The sequence below is a fragment of the Perognathus longimembris genome, chromosome 3 (genome assembly GCF_023159225.1).
Source record: "Perognathus longimembris pacificus isolate PPM17 chromosome 3, ASM2315922v1, whole genome shotgun sequence".
Taxonomy (NCBI): Eukaryota; Metazoa; Chordata; class Mammalia; order Rodentia; family Heteromyidae; genus Perognathus; species Perognathus longimembris.
Genome location: NC_063163.1, coordinates 56,549,665 through 56,570,649, shown reverse-complemented (window position 1 = coordinate 56,570,649; position 20,985 = coordinate 56,549,665). Strand labels below are relative to the sequence as shown.

Genomic DNA, 20,985 nt, shown 5'->3' with positions numbered 1-20,985 from the left:
TTTGAGTGGCTGGCCTGCAACCTTGATTCTCCCAATCTCCATCTACTAAGTAGGCAAGATTACAAATGTGAACCATAGCACCTAGCCCTGTTAGTACAGTTCTTATAGTTGTGTGGATAAAGGAATGGATGTAGAAAGGTTTAAGTCAACCATCTAAGGCCACCAACCAAGAACCTCACTGAGATGCCCTTTAGGCCTGGAGAAAACCCAGCTTTTATTTTTCTTCCATATCATTCTTCTTGATCCTGCTTCTACTCCCTTCAAGAATAATTTGAAGACAGGTACTGGTGGCTCAGACCTGTAATCTGAGCTACTCAGAAATCTGAGATCTGAGGACCACAGTTCAAAAACAGCTAGAGCAGGAAAGTCCATGAGAAGACTCTTGTCTTCAGTTAACCTGCAAAATCCAGAAGTAGAGGAGTGGCTCAAATTGTAGAGTTCCAGCTTTGAAAAAGCCAGATGAGAGTGAGATCCTGAATACAAGCCCCATTATTAGCACATACACACAAAAAGAACAATTTGCATCTAAATGCAAATTTTCCTCCAAACTATTTTGTCTCTTTCTAGAAGCCACTCTGTATCATGTATATATATATATATATATATATATATATATATATATACACATATATACACACATATTGTCAAGGTGATGTACAGAGAGGTTATAGTTTCATATGTTAGTCCTTGGGTACATTTCTTGTACTGTTTTTTACCTCCTCCCTCCTCCCTCCCCCCTCCCCCTTTCCCTCCCCCCCCCCCCCATGAGTTGTTCAATTTTTTTACACCAAATGGTTTTGCAAGTATTGCTTTTGGAGTCGTTTGTCTTTTTATCCTTTGTCTCTCGATTTTGATATTCCCTTTCACTTCCCTAGATCTAATACCAGTAAATACAATATCCAGTGTACTCAGATGAGATACAGTGATAGCGCAGGTACAACCACAGGAAGGGGATACAAAAGGATCATCAACAAAAGAAGCTACAGTTTGTCCAGAGGATGTATGCCGTTAGTGATTCTGAAGGTTGAGAGCTACCCCCCATGGTTAAGGAGAGTTCCCAGCCTTAGCTAGCTGCTAAATGTGGACATTTTCTGTTCTAATCAGAACACCCAAGGCCCATAGTCCTTATCTCTGGGTGACAGCACACAGAAGGGAGAGGTGGCCATTGCATTAATTTCTGTGTTAATGTCCTTTACTCAAAAGTAGGAGCAAGATGAACTTACCATTTGTTGCCACAGCCACAGCTTGATGGAGTTCCTTTCCTCTGTGCAGAAATCCAAAAGCCATCAAAAAAAAAAAAATCCAAAAGCCACCACCTCCTGCCACAGCAGTCTGTAGTAAAAGAAAGCATTCCTGATTAGTTTCAAGAGAACTACTAATTTATAGAGGTCTTATATTTTTTGATAAAATAGGAAACCCTTAAGAAAAAAGAGAGAGATTGATTGATAGTCATCCATGGCTGTGGGTTCTGCACACTGCATTTAGCCAACCACAGCTCAAAAATGTCTAGAATATACCTGGACACTGTGGCCCAAGTCTGTAATCCTAGATACTCAAGAGGCTGATATTTGAGGTCGCAGTTCAAAGCCAGCCCAGATAGGAGAGTTTGTGAGATTCTTATCTCCAGTTAATCACCAAAAAGCTGAAAGTAGAGCTGCGGCTCAAGTGGTAGAAGGGAAAAGCTCAGAGTTAGCACCCAGGTCCTTTGTTCAAGCTTCAGGGGTGATTCTCTCTCTCTCTCTCTCTCTCTCTCTCTCTCTCTCTCTCTCTCTCACACACACACACACAAACACACACACACGTTTATAAGAAAAAGTGTGTCCCCTGAGTATGTGCAGACATTCTTTTTGTCACTATCCCTTAAACAAGGCAGGATAGTGACTATGGATAGTTTTTCCATTGTTCTGGGTATTATAAGGAGCCACCAGATGATTTAAAGTATATGGATGGCACTATTCACTGTACTAAGATATAAAGTCAGCCCAGATGTCCCTCAATGGACAAATGGATCAAGAAAATGTGGTATGTGTACATAACAGAATTGTACTCATCCGTTAGAAAGAATGTTATTGTGCCATTTGTAAAGAAATGCAAAGACTTGGGGAAAATTATGGTAAGTAAAGTTATTCAGGCCCAGAGAGATGAATGATGCATGTTTTCCTTTATATGTAGAAGCTAGATTTATCTTATAAACTTATACTTAACTATGTTGGGTGGTACTCAAGTGTAAACATATGTATTCACTGAGATCTATTAAGAGATTCAATGGAGAACTCAAATAGTATAATTCTTTAGAAAAGCAAAGTCAAAGTTCAGCAAAATAAACACCAAGAAGTGGGTATTCAGAATGTGTGGATTAAGATTAAGGGGAAAGGGATAGGCAAATGAAAGTAGAGTGAGAATATAGCCAAGAACCATATATATATATATATGTATATATGTGTGTGTGTGTGTGTATATATATATGTATATATAGGATATATATATATATATATATATATATCCTACACATAAAAGCAGTGAGGGAAGGGGTGGGTAGGCGACACTGATCAAGATGTAGTCATAAAATCCTTTGTTAAGTGACAACTCCTTTGTATAACTACTTAAAGATAATAAAAATGTAACTATGAAAAAGGTGAAGTATATAGAGGGGTCATGCACAGATTCTGTGCAAATCCTGCATCATTTTGTATAAGGGCCTTGGGCATCTGTGAATTTGGGGTACTACTGTAGGTCCTGGAATTTGTCTCCTTTGTATACTAGGGGACAACTGTATTTTCAGGCAGTGGAACTTTTAACTGCGGAAACTACCTAGTCCCAAATCACCAGGGAATGCAGGCATCCTGGAGCCTCAGGGAAGAAGAGCCGTGGCAGTTTGAGTGGGGATTTCCCTCTACTTCAGGGGAAGTCAGTCTGTTTGTTAATAACTTCAACTGATTGGATGAGGTCTACTTTAATTCAGGTTTGCTGATTTAAATGTTAATCTCCTGAAAGACTTATCTTCACAGGGTCAATGTCTAACTCTCCAGGTACTGGGGCACATCCAAGTTGATACATAAAATCAACCATCATAGGAACCACTTCCTGTCAGTCATCATCTAGATCTCAAGGTGAAACCTCACATTCACTGTGTCTCCCCAGTACCTGATCCTAGGGAAAAGAAGAGAAGGGTCAACCCAAGAAGTTGTTTGATTTTTAGGAGTTATTTTGAAATCATAATATTCTTTAGTTGCTTTGAAAGTAAACAGCACCTCTGGGGAGGATCTCTATGTGCATATGAGTTTGTAACATTACCTGTGATGTTTTTTTGGTAAAGACCTTAGTGTGAGGATTTTTGTAGTTCCCCCTGTTTAGTTAAAAACTTATAAGGTAGCATATAATGCATATTTTTCACCTTGTAAAAGAACATATGCCTTTACCAGGACCCGGATACAAATGATAGGCACTGAAGATCACTGAAGTCATTATTTTCTCCCTCCCTCCCTCCCTCCCTCCCTCCCTCCCTCCCTCCCTCCCTCCCTCCCTCCCTCCCTCCCTCCCTCCCTTCCTTCCTTCCTTTCTTCCTTGCTTGCTTTCTGTCTTCTCTCTCTCTTTCTTTTTTCTTTTGCTGCCAGTACCGAGGCTTGGACTCAAGGCCTGGGTATTGTCCCTTAGCTTTTTTCACTCAAGGTTAGTGCTCTACCACCTGAGCCATAGCTCCATTTCTAGCTTTTTGGCAATTCATTAACTATAAGAGTTCCACGGACTTTCCTAACAAGACTAGCTTTGAACCACAATCCTCAGATCCCAGCCTCCTGAGTAGCTAGGATTACTGACATGAGCCACAGTGCCTGGCTTTGAAGTCATTGTTGAGTGACACTGAGGTAGGTATTAAATCCTGAAAATATTCCAGTTCTAAGGAACAGAGTAGCGATAAGGGCAGTGTACTGCCGTCCTTAGAGCCCTACTCTCTTTGAAGGAGCATATGATCAAAGCAAGGACCAATGGCACCCAAGTTTTAGAAACTAAAAATTTTTAAATGGACAGTATACATATATAAGATGAGAGAGAGAGAGAGAGAGAGAGATACTGAGAAAGTAGAGAATGGAAAAAAAATAAATTTAGCAGAGTGCAAATGTAAAATGTTCTTTCATGCTATTATAATTTGCCCTAGCCCAAGTGCAGCCTATCTACTGTAACAGCCATGCATATTTTACAATGTGATTATGATGGAAGTTTAAATACCCAATCTTTTGTTTCAATAATGTCAGTTTTAAGGACTCTCTATCTATTTCGATATTGAAAGTATCAAATTGAAGGCTTATCTCTTCAACAGCTTGGATCAAAGCTTTCATAGTTTCTATTAAAGAATATTGTTAAATGTTGGTGGTTCTGGGATAGAAGACTGACATATAACATGTATTGTGATTTAGAGCAGAATTAATTAACAGTTGTATCTCTTCATACATTGACCTTAGCAGCTCTTTTCATTATAATTTAAAGGAACTAGATTATGTAGCTCTGACTGTTCTTTCATGTTTCATATAAAGAAGCAATGGGCTGGGAGTGTGGCTTAAGGGATCCAGGGCTTGCCTAACATGCATGAGAACCTGGGTTTGATCCTCAATACCACAAATAAACAAACAAACAAGAAACCCCCACAAAAAGCCCACCAATAGTATGATCTGATTTTGTGAGAACAGAATATCCTATCCACAGTCCCTACACGCTATATTCTAGTCTGTACTGTTTGTACAGGGAACATAGAAGTATTGCTGTGATATGAGTAAATTGAAGAAAAAAATGCTGACTGGATTGCATTGTTCAGTGAATCTTTATCAACATCAGCTCTGTGTGCACATGCTTCATCTGCTTGAAGTTCGGCAGCCCACCAACCTGTCTCTTAGAAACACCCTTCCAGTGCCTGTTGCCTAACATGCCCAGGACACTACCTTTCCCTGGGAAGATAGACACACCGGGCTCTGTTTTTCAATTATGTAAACCCACACTAACAGGCCTGAAACCCATTTTTCATTAACGTCTCTACTTTCTCCCCTTAGTCCTTTCTCTTTGCTAAAAGTGAATGTTTTCTTTTCTGTGTTGCCTAGTGAAAGCATTATAAATGGAAGAAGTTAATTTACTTATTGTCAGTCTAGGTTGCCATAAAAAATGGCACCTTTTTTTCTTTTTCTTTTTTCTCTAGTTTTTTTCATGTGTCACTGTCTTTGATTTCTGTATCCTTTGACTTATATATAAGTTTATCTGATTCATGGCTGGGAAGGGGAAGCACAGAAAGGGTAGGACAAAGGGTGAACTAATATAACAGCGATACTCACTGGACACTATGTTGGAAATGAACTTTTCAGCTTGGGGAGGAATTCAGAGGGAGGAGGAAAAGAATGAGAAAACAAGAGAAGGGGTAAAACTGTTTGAAAGGAAATGTACTTATTACCTTACTCAAGTAAATGTAAACCCCTCTGTAAATCACCTTTACAAAACCAAAAGGTGGGACTGGGGATATGGCCTAGCGGCAAGAGAGCTTGCCTCATATACATGAGGCCCTGGGTTCGATTCCCCAGCACCACATATACAGAAAACGTCCAGAAGTGGCGCTGTGGCTCAAGTGGCAGAGTGCTAGCCTTGAGCAAAAGGAAGCCAGGGACAGTGCTCAGGCCCTGAGTCCAAGGCCCAGGACTGGCCAAAAAAAAAAAATAAAAAAATAAAATAAAAAAAAAACCAAAAGGTATTTAAGCTGAAAAAAAAGAATAAAAGCTTACCTGTATCATATATGACTTGTATCAAAAAAGAACAAGTAAGTATAAAGAACAAATAAGTTAAAATGGTACTTTTCCTCCATTGGTATATGAAACTTGCATGATTTTATGAAAGTTCTCTAAATTGTTTCTTTGCTTGACTTTTTCTTTTGCTTAAAGGTTGGCTACTCCCTCAAATGGCAATGATTGTATAACAACAGAATTCATTTTTTTTCAAATTTCACTATTTAATAATCAGTGCAATTTAGTAATAAACTATACTAAATCAGGAAACAAAAGCTAAAGTTTTGTACATATAATCTTTTTAAATTTTATAAGGAAATTGATATATTTAAGCCATGTAGAGACCTAAGCGGTATCTCATGTCTGCAATCTCAAGTTCAAAGTTACTTTGTTGAAAGGATCTACCTGTGTGTGTATGTATGTGTGGGTGTGCGTGCACGTGCTCATGTGTTCACATGTGCTTTGTACTGGGGCTTGAACTCAGGTCCTCATGTTGTGATTTGGCTTTTTCAATCGAACCAAAGTTCCACTTCAAGTTTTTTGTTTTTTTGTTTTTTTGGTTTTTTTTTTACTGGTTAATTGGAGATAAGAGTGTCTGCTCATCTGGCTTTGAACCTCAGTCCTCATATCTCAGCCTCCTAAGTAATTAGGATTACAGACATGAACCACCAGCACCTGGTTAATATCCACCTGTTATTAAATATTGTTGTGAACACCAGAACTTTGACTTGGAATTCCCATTTTAAAATACTATTATCTCAGTGATGTTAATTTACTGCAAAAGCTATCAGGACTTCAAACCACAAGTGGAGTAGAATTCTGTTTAAAGAATCTTTAATTTTTTTTAAATTGTTATTATAAAAGTGATGTACAGAGGGGATAGAGTTACATAAGTCAGGTAAAGAGCACATTTCTTTTCACCCCTTCCCTCTCTCTGCTTGAAAGATTGTATTAGCAGATACTAGTTGGAAATCGAAGGAGATAACATTTTTTTAATGTAGGTCATCCTCTCTGACACTGTATATCCTCAGATACAATCATTTTCCCCACTAGGTGGGTAAATGAGACTGAGTTCTACATTTTATTTGTTTTTGCTTATTATGACTCATAAAAATGAAGCATAATTTCTAAAAAAAATTTTGGGTCAGAGTTCATTCTGTTGAGGCCTTGCAGAGTAAGACCTTTTTACTGAATTTCCATCCCCTTCCTTCACTGCATAAAAATCACATTTTGTATAATGCTTGCTCCCAGTGAAACATAGATGCATACAATATTAGAACCAAGGGCAGGTGCAGGTGGCTCATGCCTATAATCCTAACTTCTCATGAAGCTGAGATCCAGAAGATCAAAGATTCAAAGCCAGTGGAAAACTCCAGGAGACTTTGTCTCCAAAATAAGTAGCAAAAGCTAGGTCAGAAGCATGGCTCATATGGTAGAATATCAACTGAGTAAGCAAGTCAAGTAAGCGTGAGATCTTCAGTATGATAGATAGATAGATAGATAGATAGATAGATAGATAGATAGATAGATAGATAGATAGATGATAGAGAAATGATGAGACCCTGAGTTCAAACCCCAGTATCAGAAAGAGGGAGGAAGAGAGACAGAGAGAGACAGAGATCACCCAATGGTGTTGTGTTGTAAAACTAGAGATAAGGACCTGAGTCTTAGGGACTATCAATGATATGTGTTAAGTAGCCCCGTGAAACCAGAGTAGCCACTCTCAGGTCTAGTCAGTCTCCTACTATGATGAGAGGTTCCTACCTGAACTTCTGATCCTTTATTGCAGGTGACAGATCATCCTGGAAAACAAGACTTTTGCTCTTCTCCCTATACTCATTATGAAGTCCCTCCAACTTTCTATCGATCAGCCATGCTCCTCAAGCCCCAGTTGGGAATGGGTGCCATGTCCAGGCTACCTTCTGCAAAGAGCAGAATCCTGATCGCCAGTCAGAGGTCTTCAGCCAGTGCCATCCATCCGCCAGGACCCATCACAGCAGCAGCTAGCCTCTACAGTTCGGATCCAGCAGGTAATGACGAGGCCTTTCCCTGCTATGCATTTAAGTAGAATCATGTAAGATGTCATAACTGTAAATCATGATGTCTTTCATCCCTTCAAGAAGCCTTTTCCTATTCCTCCATGACAGTTTATATGTTGGAACTACTGGAAGCTGCCATTCTGGCCTGAAAGCCTCCCAGACAGACCATTATGTGAATGAACAGGGCATCCCAATGCAGCTCATTGTATCAGAGATCTTCCTAAGGTGTAGCACGGCTTTGTGTTGCTTGCTTCATCTGCACAGGATCCTGAATACCCATACTTGTATACATCCTGCCTCTGTGCCCTTCCCAGTTCTGTGCTATTCTGTATGGATGACCTTGGGGTGACCTCAGGGATGACCTTGGTGACTCCTTTGGGTCCTCTGCTCTCTGTACCCTCTTCCCCCTTTCCTCTGCTCCCACATTTTCATCCAAGATTCATACATTATTTTGCTATAGAAATAATACATACTCATAAAGATTTTTGCATGTAGACAAAGATAAAAGAATGGCATTCTTACAATTTAATGGGATATTTTATTATATTACTTATGTATTATTACAGAGTATATTTTGCTCATATTTTCATCTTCCATAAAATTTTGAGTATAGGCAGATATGAAAAATAAAAATGACAAAAATAAAAATGACAAAAGTTTGACTATAGACAAATATAAAAATGAAACTAATAATACTTCCAGCACTCAGTTTGTGTTATTATGGGATGTTTCCTTCTAATATATTCTGCATGCATTTTCCAATAGCTGAGAAAATACTGAGCATACTTCTTGCATTTTCACACTAACAGTATACTGTATGCATTTTTTATGTCATAAAAATTGCTTCAGAATTATTTTTAAGGACTGAAATCAGGCCCTCTGGCTTGCCAGTCAGGCACTCAACCACTGGGCCTTAAAGTCAGGGCCTGGGCACTATCCCTGAGCTTCTTTTGCTCAAATCTATCATGCTACCACTTGAGCCACTGTGCCACTTCCGGCTTTTTCTGTTTATGTAGTACTGAGGAATCGAAATCAGGGCTTCATGCATGCTAGGCAAGCACTCTACCACTAAGCTACATTCCCAGCCCTAAATTGATTATTCATTTTATTAGAGCTATATTGTACTGTAATCTTCCTATATATGCTTCCCTGCATCACTAGAAGTGACAAAAGTACACCAATGTACCCAGGCATTGTGTTTTCCTTGTAGTTGGGATAATAGGTATGTACTACAGCACCAACCCACCAGTTGAGATGAAGTGGCACAACTTTTTACTTTGTCCTAGCTGGCTTTGAACCTTAATTCACCAATCTCTATTTCTCAAGTCGCTAGGATTTCAGGCCTGAGCCACTCAAAATTTTAAACTATATGTTTATTACCTTTAAGTAGTTGTACAAAGGAGTTAGCATTCAACAAATCAATTCTTGAATACAGTGCATCTTGATCACATTATTCTTCCCTATCCCTCCCCTCAATTTGTTTTATTTTGTAGGGTAAGCATTGAATGTTAAGCATACTAGGGTTTTTTTTTGTTTATTTACGAGTTTATTCAATGGGATTTGGATGCTTTTATGCCTCAGAATTTGTGGATTCCTCAATCCATGGACAAATGGAGAACAGCTTTTTGCAGTTCACAGTCTAATGGGAGGGACAGGAAATTGAAAAAACATGTGTTATAAGCTTGACAGATGTTAGAGAAGCACAGAACACACCCTTTCAGAGCTGCAGCTGGAGGATCATGGGTGGAATGGAGGTGAAGACCTCAGGGGCAGCTGTCCCTCCTGCAGAAGAGCAGGAGCAGCAGGTGGCTATACAGAAAGACAGCAGAATTTTAAAAACCAACTTCTAAATACTGCCATTTGGCTTCTGTTTCTTCTATACTATTTGAAATAAGGCTACACTTTGCATTTTTGTATATAATGATTTGCCTTTATTCATACTGCTTTTTAAGATCATTTATTTGAATTTAGTTTGAAAAAGATAAAAGTATAGCTAAACATTTTTAAGGTCAATTAATTTTGTAGAAAACTTGTTAACAATTGTTTGTTATTTTTCCTCCTCCTTCTCCCCCTCCTTCTCCCCCTCCCCCCCCCTCCTCCTCCTCCTCCTCCTCCCCCTCCCCCTCCCCCTCCTCCCCCTCCCCCTCCCCCTCCTCCCCCTACTCCCCCTCCTCCCCCTCCTCCCCCTCCTCCCCCTCCCCCTCCCCCTCCCCCTCCCCCTCCTCCTCCTCTTCCTGAGTTACATAATCTGGCTTTAGTTTAAGCAAGATCTCTCTTACTCTTTTGTTGAGAATGGCCTATAAGGGCACCAAGGAGAATGGTCAGGTAGCAGTACAGGAATCCAGATGGGAGAGGTCAGTCCCATGGACCATCCAGCAGTGTGAGCGAGCTAGAAGGTAAAGCAATAAGGAGCTCCTCTCCGGCATGAGAGAAATGGACGATGACAGGAGCTTTTAGGCTTGAGTCTCTAGGGGAATGGAGAGAAGGTAGTTTCAAAGGAACAGAGGAGCCCTGTTAGTAGGTGCAGAGGTTACAGTGCTTTTAGTTATCTTCCCAGGATAAAGCATTGGCTCTCAGGACTCTCTCTTCCAGGTCAGGACCTCCAGCAAGTGGATGGTATTTAAAGCTGTGCTGCTTCCCTTCACTGAGCTTCCATTGTTCTCCAATACCAGTTTTACCATAGCTTTAAATCTCACATGAACTTAAATTAGATGCCTTTGAAATCATTTAATGTAACAGATGTTGATAGTTTTATTTCATGCACAGAACGTGGGGGAAACCCTCAAATCCTTCAAAAAAGAAATATAGCTGAAATTTTGCCTTGTCAAGAATTTAAGAATCTACCACTTTTGTAAGTGGTGAAGACCATTAGCCAGCAGAGGTGAGAAGATCGACTCCATCGGTGGTTGGCTTGTTTGTAGTTACACATTTGTGATCAGGGTGTCTTCTTGTCACTTCTTCAAAGTTTAGAGGTACACATGTACATGCTCCCCCTGACACTGCTAATGAAGTCCTCCCCCTCCCCCCTGCCTTTCTTTTGGACATCTGTGTATCTTCTTGGGGTGAATCATGCATTCCTTCATTGGTAATCACTGGAGACACAGCAAAGATGACAAGGATCTCTCTTCTAAAACACAGGAAAGACATTAGATCCCTTCCTGTTGCTGGCAGGAGGTTCACCTGGCAGAAACTCTGCAGCAATGAGGGGTGCCTTTTCCGGGGACTGGTGTCTCAGAAGGCAATGACTCTACTCCCATTGTCTCTGTTTGGCTGATTCACTTGGCACCTGGCCGGCCCTCCCTTCTTGGATGAATGGGGAGTCCTCATGAATCCAGATCCTACTCTGATGATGGCCTCACTCATTTCTTTCTATTCTTTCTGGAAAAAAAAACACACTTCTATTTTCTTTCATGTTCCTCACAGATCTTCCCTTTCACTTCCCATTGGTTTTCCTTTTATTTCACAAAAGAGTTAGATGTTCCACTCCTGCAGAGAAAAAGTCCTTACCCATAAGATCTGAGTCAGACTTATCTTCCTAACACTGTGAGGAGGGGAAGGCTCCTCTCTGGATACTGTGCTTGTGGAGTAACAAAGAAAGAAAACCAGTCAAGATGGAAGCAGCCTGAGGCTCACCACCTGTCAGGTCTTCCTGCTGCTACCATTGTGAAGCTTCTCCCATCTTCTTCCTTCCCTGTATGTAAGGTTCATCCAAGACTAGAATAAAGAGAACAGGGAAGAAAATCTGAGACCCATTCATTTGTTTAAAAATTATTTATTGTGCAGTTACTACATGTTGTTTTCCCAGACTACAAAAGTAAATGTAGACAGATTTAGCTACAAAATTTACTTCCTAGCTAGGTTCCAGTGGCTCATACCTATAAATCCTGGTAGTCAGAAGGCTGAAATCCGAAGATCCCCATTCAAAGCTAGCCTAGGAAGACAAATTCAAGAGATTCTTATTTCCAATTAGCCAGCCAAAGAAACCAGAAGTGGAGGTGAGGCTCAAGTGGTAGAGCTCTAGAGGGCTGAGTAAAGGCATGAGGCCCAGTGTACTAGCACACATATAAAAAAGAACTGACTTCCTGTTTATAAGCATGCAGATCAGTAAGATACTGGCTCAATCCATTGACAACAAAGGGGCAATCAATCTATTTTAGAAATAAGAAAATAGACCAGAACTGATAGCTTTCTGCTTGTAATCCCAGCTATTCAGGAGATGGAGAACCATGGTTTAAGGTCAACCTAGACAAAACTAACAGGGCCCCCAACTCAACCAGTAGGCCAGTTATCACTGAGAAAGAGAGACAGAGACAGAAAGAGTAATTCATTGTACCTATCAAGAGAACAAGACCTTACATGCAACCTATGCAAACTATACCTGCAAGTAGTTTATTTCTAACCACTCATTTCCCTGTTTCTCTTCAACTTTCATAACCCTTTTTTCTGCAGCGTTTGTATTTATTTTTATACTGGAGTTTGAACTCATGGCCTTGACCTTGCTAAACTGATGTTCTGAAATGGAACCATGCCTCCAGACCTTTTTTGCATTGATTGCTTTTGAGATAGGGTCTTACTCTTGTTTGGTGCCTGCCTGGACCATGAATCCTCCTGTTTCTCCCACCATCATAGCTGGGATTACACATGCATGCCACAAAATCAAACTTCTTCCATTGAGATGAAATCTTGTGTGATATGCTACCTGGGATGACCTGAAACTGCAGTCCTTCTGATCTCAGCTTTCCAAATAGCTCAGATTACAGGTATGAGCCAGGAGCAGGGGATTTAGAGCCCATCTCATAATCCTAGCTTCTTAAGGAATCTCCTAGGAATGATTCTACTATCTCCCAACACTCATCCCAGTCATGATCATCAGGATGTTTTCAATTTCCTCTCACAAGAACCAGCTTCCACCAGAGCAACTATGAGCCACGTCACCACCAGGCCTCATAGTTATCTCCTGCCACTCCAAACCATGTTGGAGTGGATTACAGTTTTTTCTTCTCTTCTCCTTGAAGTAAGAGAAGAAAAAAGATATTTGGTTTAGATGTAGGATAGTGTTAGCTGGTTGGGAAGAAGGAGACTTAATTGAGGGGATATATTTGGAAGTAGGACATTGAGAGTAGATGATGGAGAAACAAGGAATTAATTATGATTTCTAGTATTTGGGGTTGAGCAATGGGATGGACAGTGGGGGCACTGATAAACATAGGTTGACTAAGGTATGGAAGAGCCAAGGATTAGGATGATACATGTGAGGTTCTGCATTTTGAATTCTAGTGGATGTAACTAGCAATGTAAGATTATAATGCTAAGGCAAGTCAAGGCTGGATATCAAAGTTAGAGTTCCTCAGAAGGTAATTGAAGTCATGAAGTATAGTTACAGAAAGGAAGGTATCACAGGATAGGCCTCTATAACAGTCCAAAATTTAGAGATTTAGTCAAGAACATGGGAAAGTTACAGCCATATACAAAATAGAAACCAACAGCAGTGTGGTGGTATGAAAGCTATAAGATGAAAAGATCTCATAGATGCAAAGTAGAGGTCACACATTTTGAATGCTATGGAACACTGAGGTATCCCAAGGGCAGAGAAAGCCTCTGTGAATTTGGCAATGTGAAAAGCATTGATAATCTCGAAAAGAGCAATGTAGATGGTTTAATGAGGACAAAAGCCTCATTAGCCAAATAGAAGGGAGTTGATATCTACCTACATGTAGTCAACTCAGGCTTGTAAGACAAATTAATAAATTGACTTCAGACTTGGTCAGAGTTTCTGGAAGACTTTAAATAATTTGGGGGATGATTGGATTAACATGCAGAATCTCCTTGGATGCTCGGTCTCTACTGAGTATCAGCTAAACTGATAAAAAAGCACTGCAAGCTGTGCTTTGTTATGGGCCACAAACATTTTTATCTCACTTTTCAGGTAATTGACACTTCTATCTTATTACTGTCAGTGTGCAAAATATTGTCTGTAGTCATTTTCTCAGGTCTATTTGCTCAGAACTTATAAAATTAAAATTGCTGGAAAGTACAGCTTGTACAAATAGGAATAATTAAAATGGCCCAGACAAATGAGCTGAGCACTGGAATTACTGCTACAAAATTTCAGAAGATAAAGATTTAGAAAGCTGTTTTTCAGCTGGTGCCTCACACCTCACATGCTTTTTTTCCTCTATAAGCTTTATTTATTTGTTTATTTTTCCAGTCTTTGGGCTTAAACTCTGGGTTTGGGTGCTGTCCCTGAGCTTCTTTTGCTCAAGACAAGCACTCTACCACTTGAGCCATAGTACCACTTCTGGCTTTTTGAAGTAGTTAGAGGTAAGAGTTTTACAGAGTTTCCTGCCTGGGCTGACTTGGCACCATGATCCTCAGATCTCAGCCTCCTGAATAGCTAGGATTATAGGCATGAGCCACTGGGTCCCAGCTTGTAAGATTTATTTTTGATACTTCACGTCACTATGTCTTCAATTTCATTGGTCTTTTCTTCTCCAGCATCTAACTGACCCCTCATTTTACTCATTCTTATTTTTAATTTCAGATATTGAATCTTTCAGTCTTAGACACTGTGTTTTGAACTCTTTTAAGTATATTTTACTCCTTTCTCATGATCCCAGGCTTAGGTCCATTACTTTGATCATATGGAGCTATCTATAATTACTATTTGGAGGGGGGGGGAGAAACTGGGGATTGAACTTGCTAGGCAGATGCTCAACCACTTGAGCCACATCACCAACCTCTTTTTGCATTGGTTGTTTCAAGGAAATATCTCATGTCATGTCTCCCACTTGTGCTTTTCTATGTCACTGTGGATGATAAGTGTTCACCACTATACCTAGCCATAGGTTGAGATGGAGTCTTATCAACTTCTTTTTTGTGAATGTCCTTTGCCTAGGGTGACTCAAACTGAAATCTCCTGATCTACACCTTCCAAGTAACTAGGATTACAGGCTTGAGACACTGTGACCAGCACATGTAATTCCTTTTTAAAAAATTCTTTTGTTGGTCCTGGGGCTTGAACTCTGGGCCTGGGCATTGTCCCTGAGCTCTTCAGCTCAAGGCTAACACTCTACCACTTAAGTCGCAGCGCCCCTTCCAGTTTTCTGTTAGTTAACTGGAGATAAGAGTCTCATGGACTTTCTTGCCTGGGTTGGCTTTGAACCACGATTCTCAGTTCTCAGCCTCCTGACTTGCTAGAATTATAGGCATGAGCCACCAGCACCCAGCTTAGATCGTTAATTCTTTAAAAAGCACTGAACACATTCTGGCATAGTTAAGTTCCTTATTGGTTGATTTGATCCTTTTTAAGACTTGTTTTAAGATTTTTTTTTTAGAATGTCTGTAAAGAGACCTGCATTCTAGAGCCAACTTCTGGAGCCTCTTTTGGGTGACTGGGCATTCAAAAAGTCTCTTCACGTTAGCTATAGGAAAGTGAAGCAATTTCTAGCCTTTGTGACATATTGGAATTGTTTATCGTTTCGCGGCCTAGTAATTATTTTTTCCCTCAAATGTTGGATTCAGTCAGTCTTTTGGAGATTTTCCTTTATGTACAAACAAACTGGTATTCATCTAAGGCTTAAGGAGACTGTAGTGCAGATTTTGAGAACATTTTGCATACATGATGCTTTCATTTCTACTTCACACATTTGGCCTTGCCAATCTTTTTTTTTTTTTTTTTTTTTGCCAGTCCTGGGCCTTGGACTCAGGGCCTAAGCACTGTCCCCGGCTTCCTTTTGCTCAAGGCTAGCACTCTGCCACTTGAGCCACAGCGCCACTTCTGGATACTGGGGAATTGAACCCAGGGCTTCATGTATACAAGGCAAGCTCTCTTGCCACTAGGCAATATTCCCACCCCGGCCATGCCAATCTTTGATCTCTGTGCCTTACACTTACCATGATGGAAAGCGTCTGTTAGAATCCCCCCTTTTTTTTTTTTGCCAGTCCTGAGCCTTGAACTCAGGGCCTGAGCACTGTCCCTGGCTTCTTTTTGCTCAAGGCTAGCACTCTGCCACTTGAGCCACGGCGCCACTTCTGGCCATTTTCTATATATGTAGTGCTGGGGAATCAAACCCAGGGCTTCATGTATACAAGTCAAGAACTCTTGCCACTAGGCCATATTCCCAGCCCAGAATCCCTACTTCTGTATGGTAGCCTGTAAATGTCTCCAGGCAGTGAGATAAGGTAGCTGTAGGGTTTGTTTTGTTTTTCCTTCTCTCAGTCCTAGGCTGGCAGTTGTACAATTTCTGGAAACATTAGTTGCTTAAATGTTGATCCATTTGCTAATTGTTTATGGCAGTTTTTCTATCACTTGATAGATGCGTGCATACAGTATACTCTGAAAAATTAATTTTACCCCTTTTTTATCATTCCATCTTCCCTCTCCCCTCCTGTCTAGCCATGTTTGATGTGGTTCATTTTGGTGTGTGTATGTGTATATATGTGTGTGTATGAAATATATATACATATATGTATATATGAAATATATGTATACATACACACTGATATATCTTATATATAGTATATACTACATATAGTATATACATGGCTACATACATATATTTATATGTACATATTTAAATATTTAGCATATTTCAATCCTTTTAACCCACTCAGAATCCATTTACACATTTCCAATAATTACAAATTCCTTAATAGGCCTTCAAGTTATGAGTTAGGAAGAATTCTGATGCTTCAGTTTTTCTGTTGTTAGTCACTAGATGCATTAAAATGGCCTAAGCCAGCTGAACTTAGTGTAAACCAATGTATTCCCCCATACTCAATGTAGATTCCTCTAGAGTTTTGATGTTGTACATTAAGGCCATTATCTCCTGGACCCCCCAAGTCTTATGGATCTCATGTGACTACACTTGCTAAAGAAGAACAACTTAAGCACTTTTTTACTTCTCACCCATTTCTATGGTTTTCAATCAGCACTTTCTTACTCCCCAATAATGCTTAAAACTATACAGATTTATTGTCATTGGGTTTGGGTATGGAACCCAAAAATGTCTGAATGTTTAGTGTACAGCAAGACTGTCACTTCCCTTTAAGTGATAATATAAATGTGCATCAGTGGATCCTAAGGTTCTGTGTAGGAACAACAGCTGTTAGCACCTCACTTCTAAAGAATGAAATACCCTCCTTTTGTGCATTGCCCTTAACTAGGTCTATATGGGTTTCAAAAAAATATCCGTAATGATCTATGACATGTAAACAAAACATGGTATCCTATACAGTGTACAGCATAGCAGGATAAAATTTGCATGTTATAAATGTGCGTGAAATAGATTTATTTATTCTGAAAGCATAATGCTCCTGTTCAAACCAAGGCAAAAAAAAGAAGTGTAATATTTTTCTGATGGCAGTTGAAGTGTCAAGATTTTTGAAGGATAGATAATACTTCATTCTATGAATAGAGAAATTCAGTCTGATAAGAAAAGTTTAAGATACTTTTTCTCAACTTCGCATATGACTTTGTTATGAATTCTGCTTATTATGATAAATTTCATTTTGGAGTTTGACATACTGTGCAAGATTTCTTTGGTGATTTTTCTAAGCAGAGTAAATCCTACCAAGTTTGAAATATAGACAATGAAATCATTGAACAAATAAACTTGATTGGAACAATTTAACAGGCACACTCTAAATGGTTATGATAACATTAGAAACTATAAATTTAGCAGAATGCTCAATATTTCACTTCAAAAGTGGCAACAGCAATGTTTTTTTCTCCCCTGTGACTTTTCCTTTCCTGCTTTTTTTTTTGGTACCAAAGCACATAACAATTAGAAACCTTCTGATTCATATGAGAAGGCTAGTTTTAAATTTTAATGCACTTAAATAGCTATGAAGGATATCAGGAGTGAATTGTATATTCCTCTATAGGAGCAGTATAGTTGTCTCTGTCTCTCTGTCTCTCTCTCTCCCTCCCTCCCTCCCTGCCTCCCTCCCTCCCCTCCCTGACCTCTCTCTCTACTTTAGCCCAGCTCAGTCTCAGTGATAGAAAAAATGAGCCTGGAAGCATTGATTCATTCAGGAAACCTGCACCTAGCATGAATTCCATGCAGAACACTAGAGTGTACTATGGGAAAGTGTTATTAAAAGAGAAAGACTGTGAAAGATGACTTAGGCTGGATTGGCAAGTGCTTAAGACTTCCTAGGGGAGTGGATGGGCCTAGATGAATGCATAGGATGGACACAATGAAGTAGTGAGGTCCATGTGTGAACAACACGATAGACACACAGTGTGCAAACCACCGGGAGTGCCTTATACTGCTGTGATGGGGAGCAAGGCAGTGATGGAAATCAGACAGTGATACTTGTTTGGGAGCTCCAGGGGGCCCGTGCCCCTCAACAGGAACAGACATCCAAGGTCCCATTAACAGTGTCTTTATTGATTATCATGCAGGGGAGTTGGTGTAGAAAGTAAAGTAGCAATCTCTTTGAAGTTACAGACACTGGTATGGGAAGCAATCTTAGGATGAGTGACTTCCTTATTTTAGGAAACAGAGAAAAGTAGCAGACAACCACAATTTGTATAGGCCTTTACCTAATTCCACGGTCCAAGGAAGTTTGGATTCTGATTAACTCACAAGTAGGGTAGAATCTTGGGTGTCTGTAATGCTAGAAGTGATTGATCTTTCTTAGGCCGCTCCCAGCTTCCTGAGAGTCAGAGAGTACCAGACCTTACAGCTCCGCATTTACAGGTTTCCACAACATGGGAGTTTGCTGTTTCTTTAGGAAATGGACCAGTTTTCTGGGTGGCTGTAGGAAACAAAACCAGATAGGTAATTTGGAGGTAGAGTGTGAACAGATTTCTGTGTCCAAATAAGTTTGATGGCTGGCTTGCTTGTTTTTATAACACTATATTGCTTTTATAATTACTATCCCTTGAAATCATTGTCCTCTGTATAGCAGTCAGAGAGCAGGAGAGCATGTGGTTTCCTGAACAGTCCTCATGCTCAGGTCCATCTTGGGGTCTCTTGGTTAGGTACTCCCCATGCCTCTCTCTGAGCTTCAGTGTCTTCACAACTCAAATGAGAATTATGCAGAATTGAAAGCATTTGAGTGCTGAAGTGATTTAACAGAGGCTCTTAGCATTGTTCCTGGCATTTTAATCAACAAACCATACTGCCTGATTTAGCTTAGAAGGCCTCATAGACCAAGCCTCCTTCTGCCTCCTCCCTGGAGTGTATTCATACCACTTTGTTTTCTCACCACACACAGTCTACGTGGTCTCTATCTGGTTTTGCAAGAACACCACACTCTGATTCAATATCAGTTGTAGTCAACATGTCGTCTAGAATGCACCTCTTCCATCTATCTCTAAGGTTGACTCTGTCTCCTGCCTTAGCATTCTGTGTACATATCTATGCACCAGAAAGACAGGCGACACCGATCACTCTTTCAGGAACATCCCTCTTCAGACACTTCCTAACACAATATACTGTTTTTTCCTTCACTGCCTTTATCATGATAATTACTCACATCTGTGTCTACGTGTCTGCCATGAGCACAAAGGGACTCAAACCTCAGGGTGTACTGAACCAATACTAGTTCCAGCAGCACCACAGTAATAGTTAATAAAGGCTGGGGGGCTAGTTTAAGGAGAGATGGTAATTACTTTAAGCATTCTAATCTAGTTGGAACTACTCAATTCTGCTATTATAGTGAAAAAGCAGCCATAGATTTAAATTAAAAAAAAAAAACTGGGGCTAGTCCATGTGCTGTAGTTCAATGACCACTATTTTAGAGAATCGCCATCCTTTGAAATGATTGGATTTATTTGTTATTCCTTTATTCAATGCAGTATTCCTTTAGAGGTTTTCTGTGCACTTGCTATAGGCTAGTTGCTAGTCTGTGTTAGAGATATACTAATTACATATATAGCCCATCCTTTGTGAGGATATAAAGAGATAAAACATCATATGAAGAGATAAGTACTGGATAGATACTGTTCCAAATGCAAACAGGAGAGGTATATAACATAGTTTGGGCGGGAGCGGGGGGAAAGATTTTATAAGGGAGGTAAGTTGTGCTGAATTTTAAAGGACATATTGCTATGCTGAATTTTAAGCATAAATATGAATTTATCAAGTAAAGATGGAGAGATGCCAACATTTTGGGTGATTAAGATCCCTTATAAGGGACCAGTTACTAGGTAGGTATTTCTGGGAGATCTTTTGTAACATCCGAAGTATGGTGGTGGGAAGAGTTTAAGACATTTAATGATAGGAATTTCCAAAAAAAAGCCAGTGCTATTCAAGAGGCTGAAATCTGATGGTTGCAGTTCAAAGCCAGTCCAGGCAGAAAAGTCTGAGACTTTTATCTCCATTTAACCAGCAAAAAGCCTACTGAAGTTATTTTCAAGTAGCAGAGTGTTAGCTTTGAGTGAAAAAGCTAAGGGAAAGTGCCCATACTCTTAGTTCAGGCCTTAATACCAGAATAAAAGAAAGAAAAGGAGGGAAGGAGGAAGGAAGGAAGGAAGGAAGGAAGGAAGGAAGGAAGGAAGGAAGGAAGGAAGGAAGGAAGGAACTTCCAAAAAGCATTAATTGGAGACTAGGGGAGAAGTCTGAGGTAAAGATACACATTTTGGCTTGATTATATGAGAAGGGACAAGTAGACTTCAGGAAAGAAATGAAGGCTATAACAAGGAGAAGGACAAGCATGGAGCATTATACCTCCATTGAAGAGAAAACAAAAGAGATATGTCAGGAGCTCAGAGCAGTATGTGGGGAAGAGTAAGGAGACACCAGGGAAATGTATAGGAGTCTAAGGAAGAAGGAGATTCCAAAGCAAAAAATGGTCAAACCTGTCTCCCAGGAGAGAGGACAAGTAAAAGTGCAAAGAATCTGTTGAGACTGGAAATTAGGCAGCAGTTGGTGACCTAGTTTTGAATGAGCAATTTTAGGAAAACATGGGGGTGGGAAGTCACATATTAGTAAGTTGAGAAATGAATGAAAAGTGAGGAAGTGAAACAGTGAGAATTAGACTGCTGTTTCTAAAAATGTGCAGATGGGGAAGGGAGCCATGGATGCTAGCTAGAGGGAGAGCCGGGCTGGGGTTCATATTGTTCTTTAAAACTATGACAGTAAATAGTGGGACTAATTTGAAATCTGGGAGTGAGAGGGGCCTGGGGAGAGAGGTTGTAATATGTGGTGATAGTGGTGAGGATTAGAGTCTTCTGGAGT

General features: G+C 40.0%; 1 protein-coding gene across 1 annotated transcript in view; it reads left to right on the top strand.

Annotated features, from left to right (window-relative positions):
* Positions 1-20,985, top strand: part of Mtus2 (microtubule associated scaffold protein 2) — a 540,827-nt gene that overhangs the window by 177,413 nt on the left and 342,429 nt on the right. Inside the window, exon 3 of the mRNA XM_048341576.1 lies at positions 7,546-7,786. Within this exon, the coding sequence (XP_048197533.1) occupies positions 7,546-7,786 (241 nt within the window). The remainder of the gene's footprint in view (positions 1-7,545; positions 7,787-20,985) is intronic.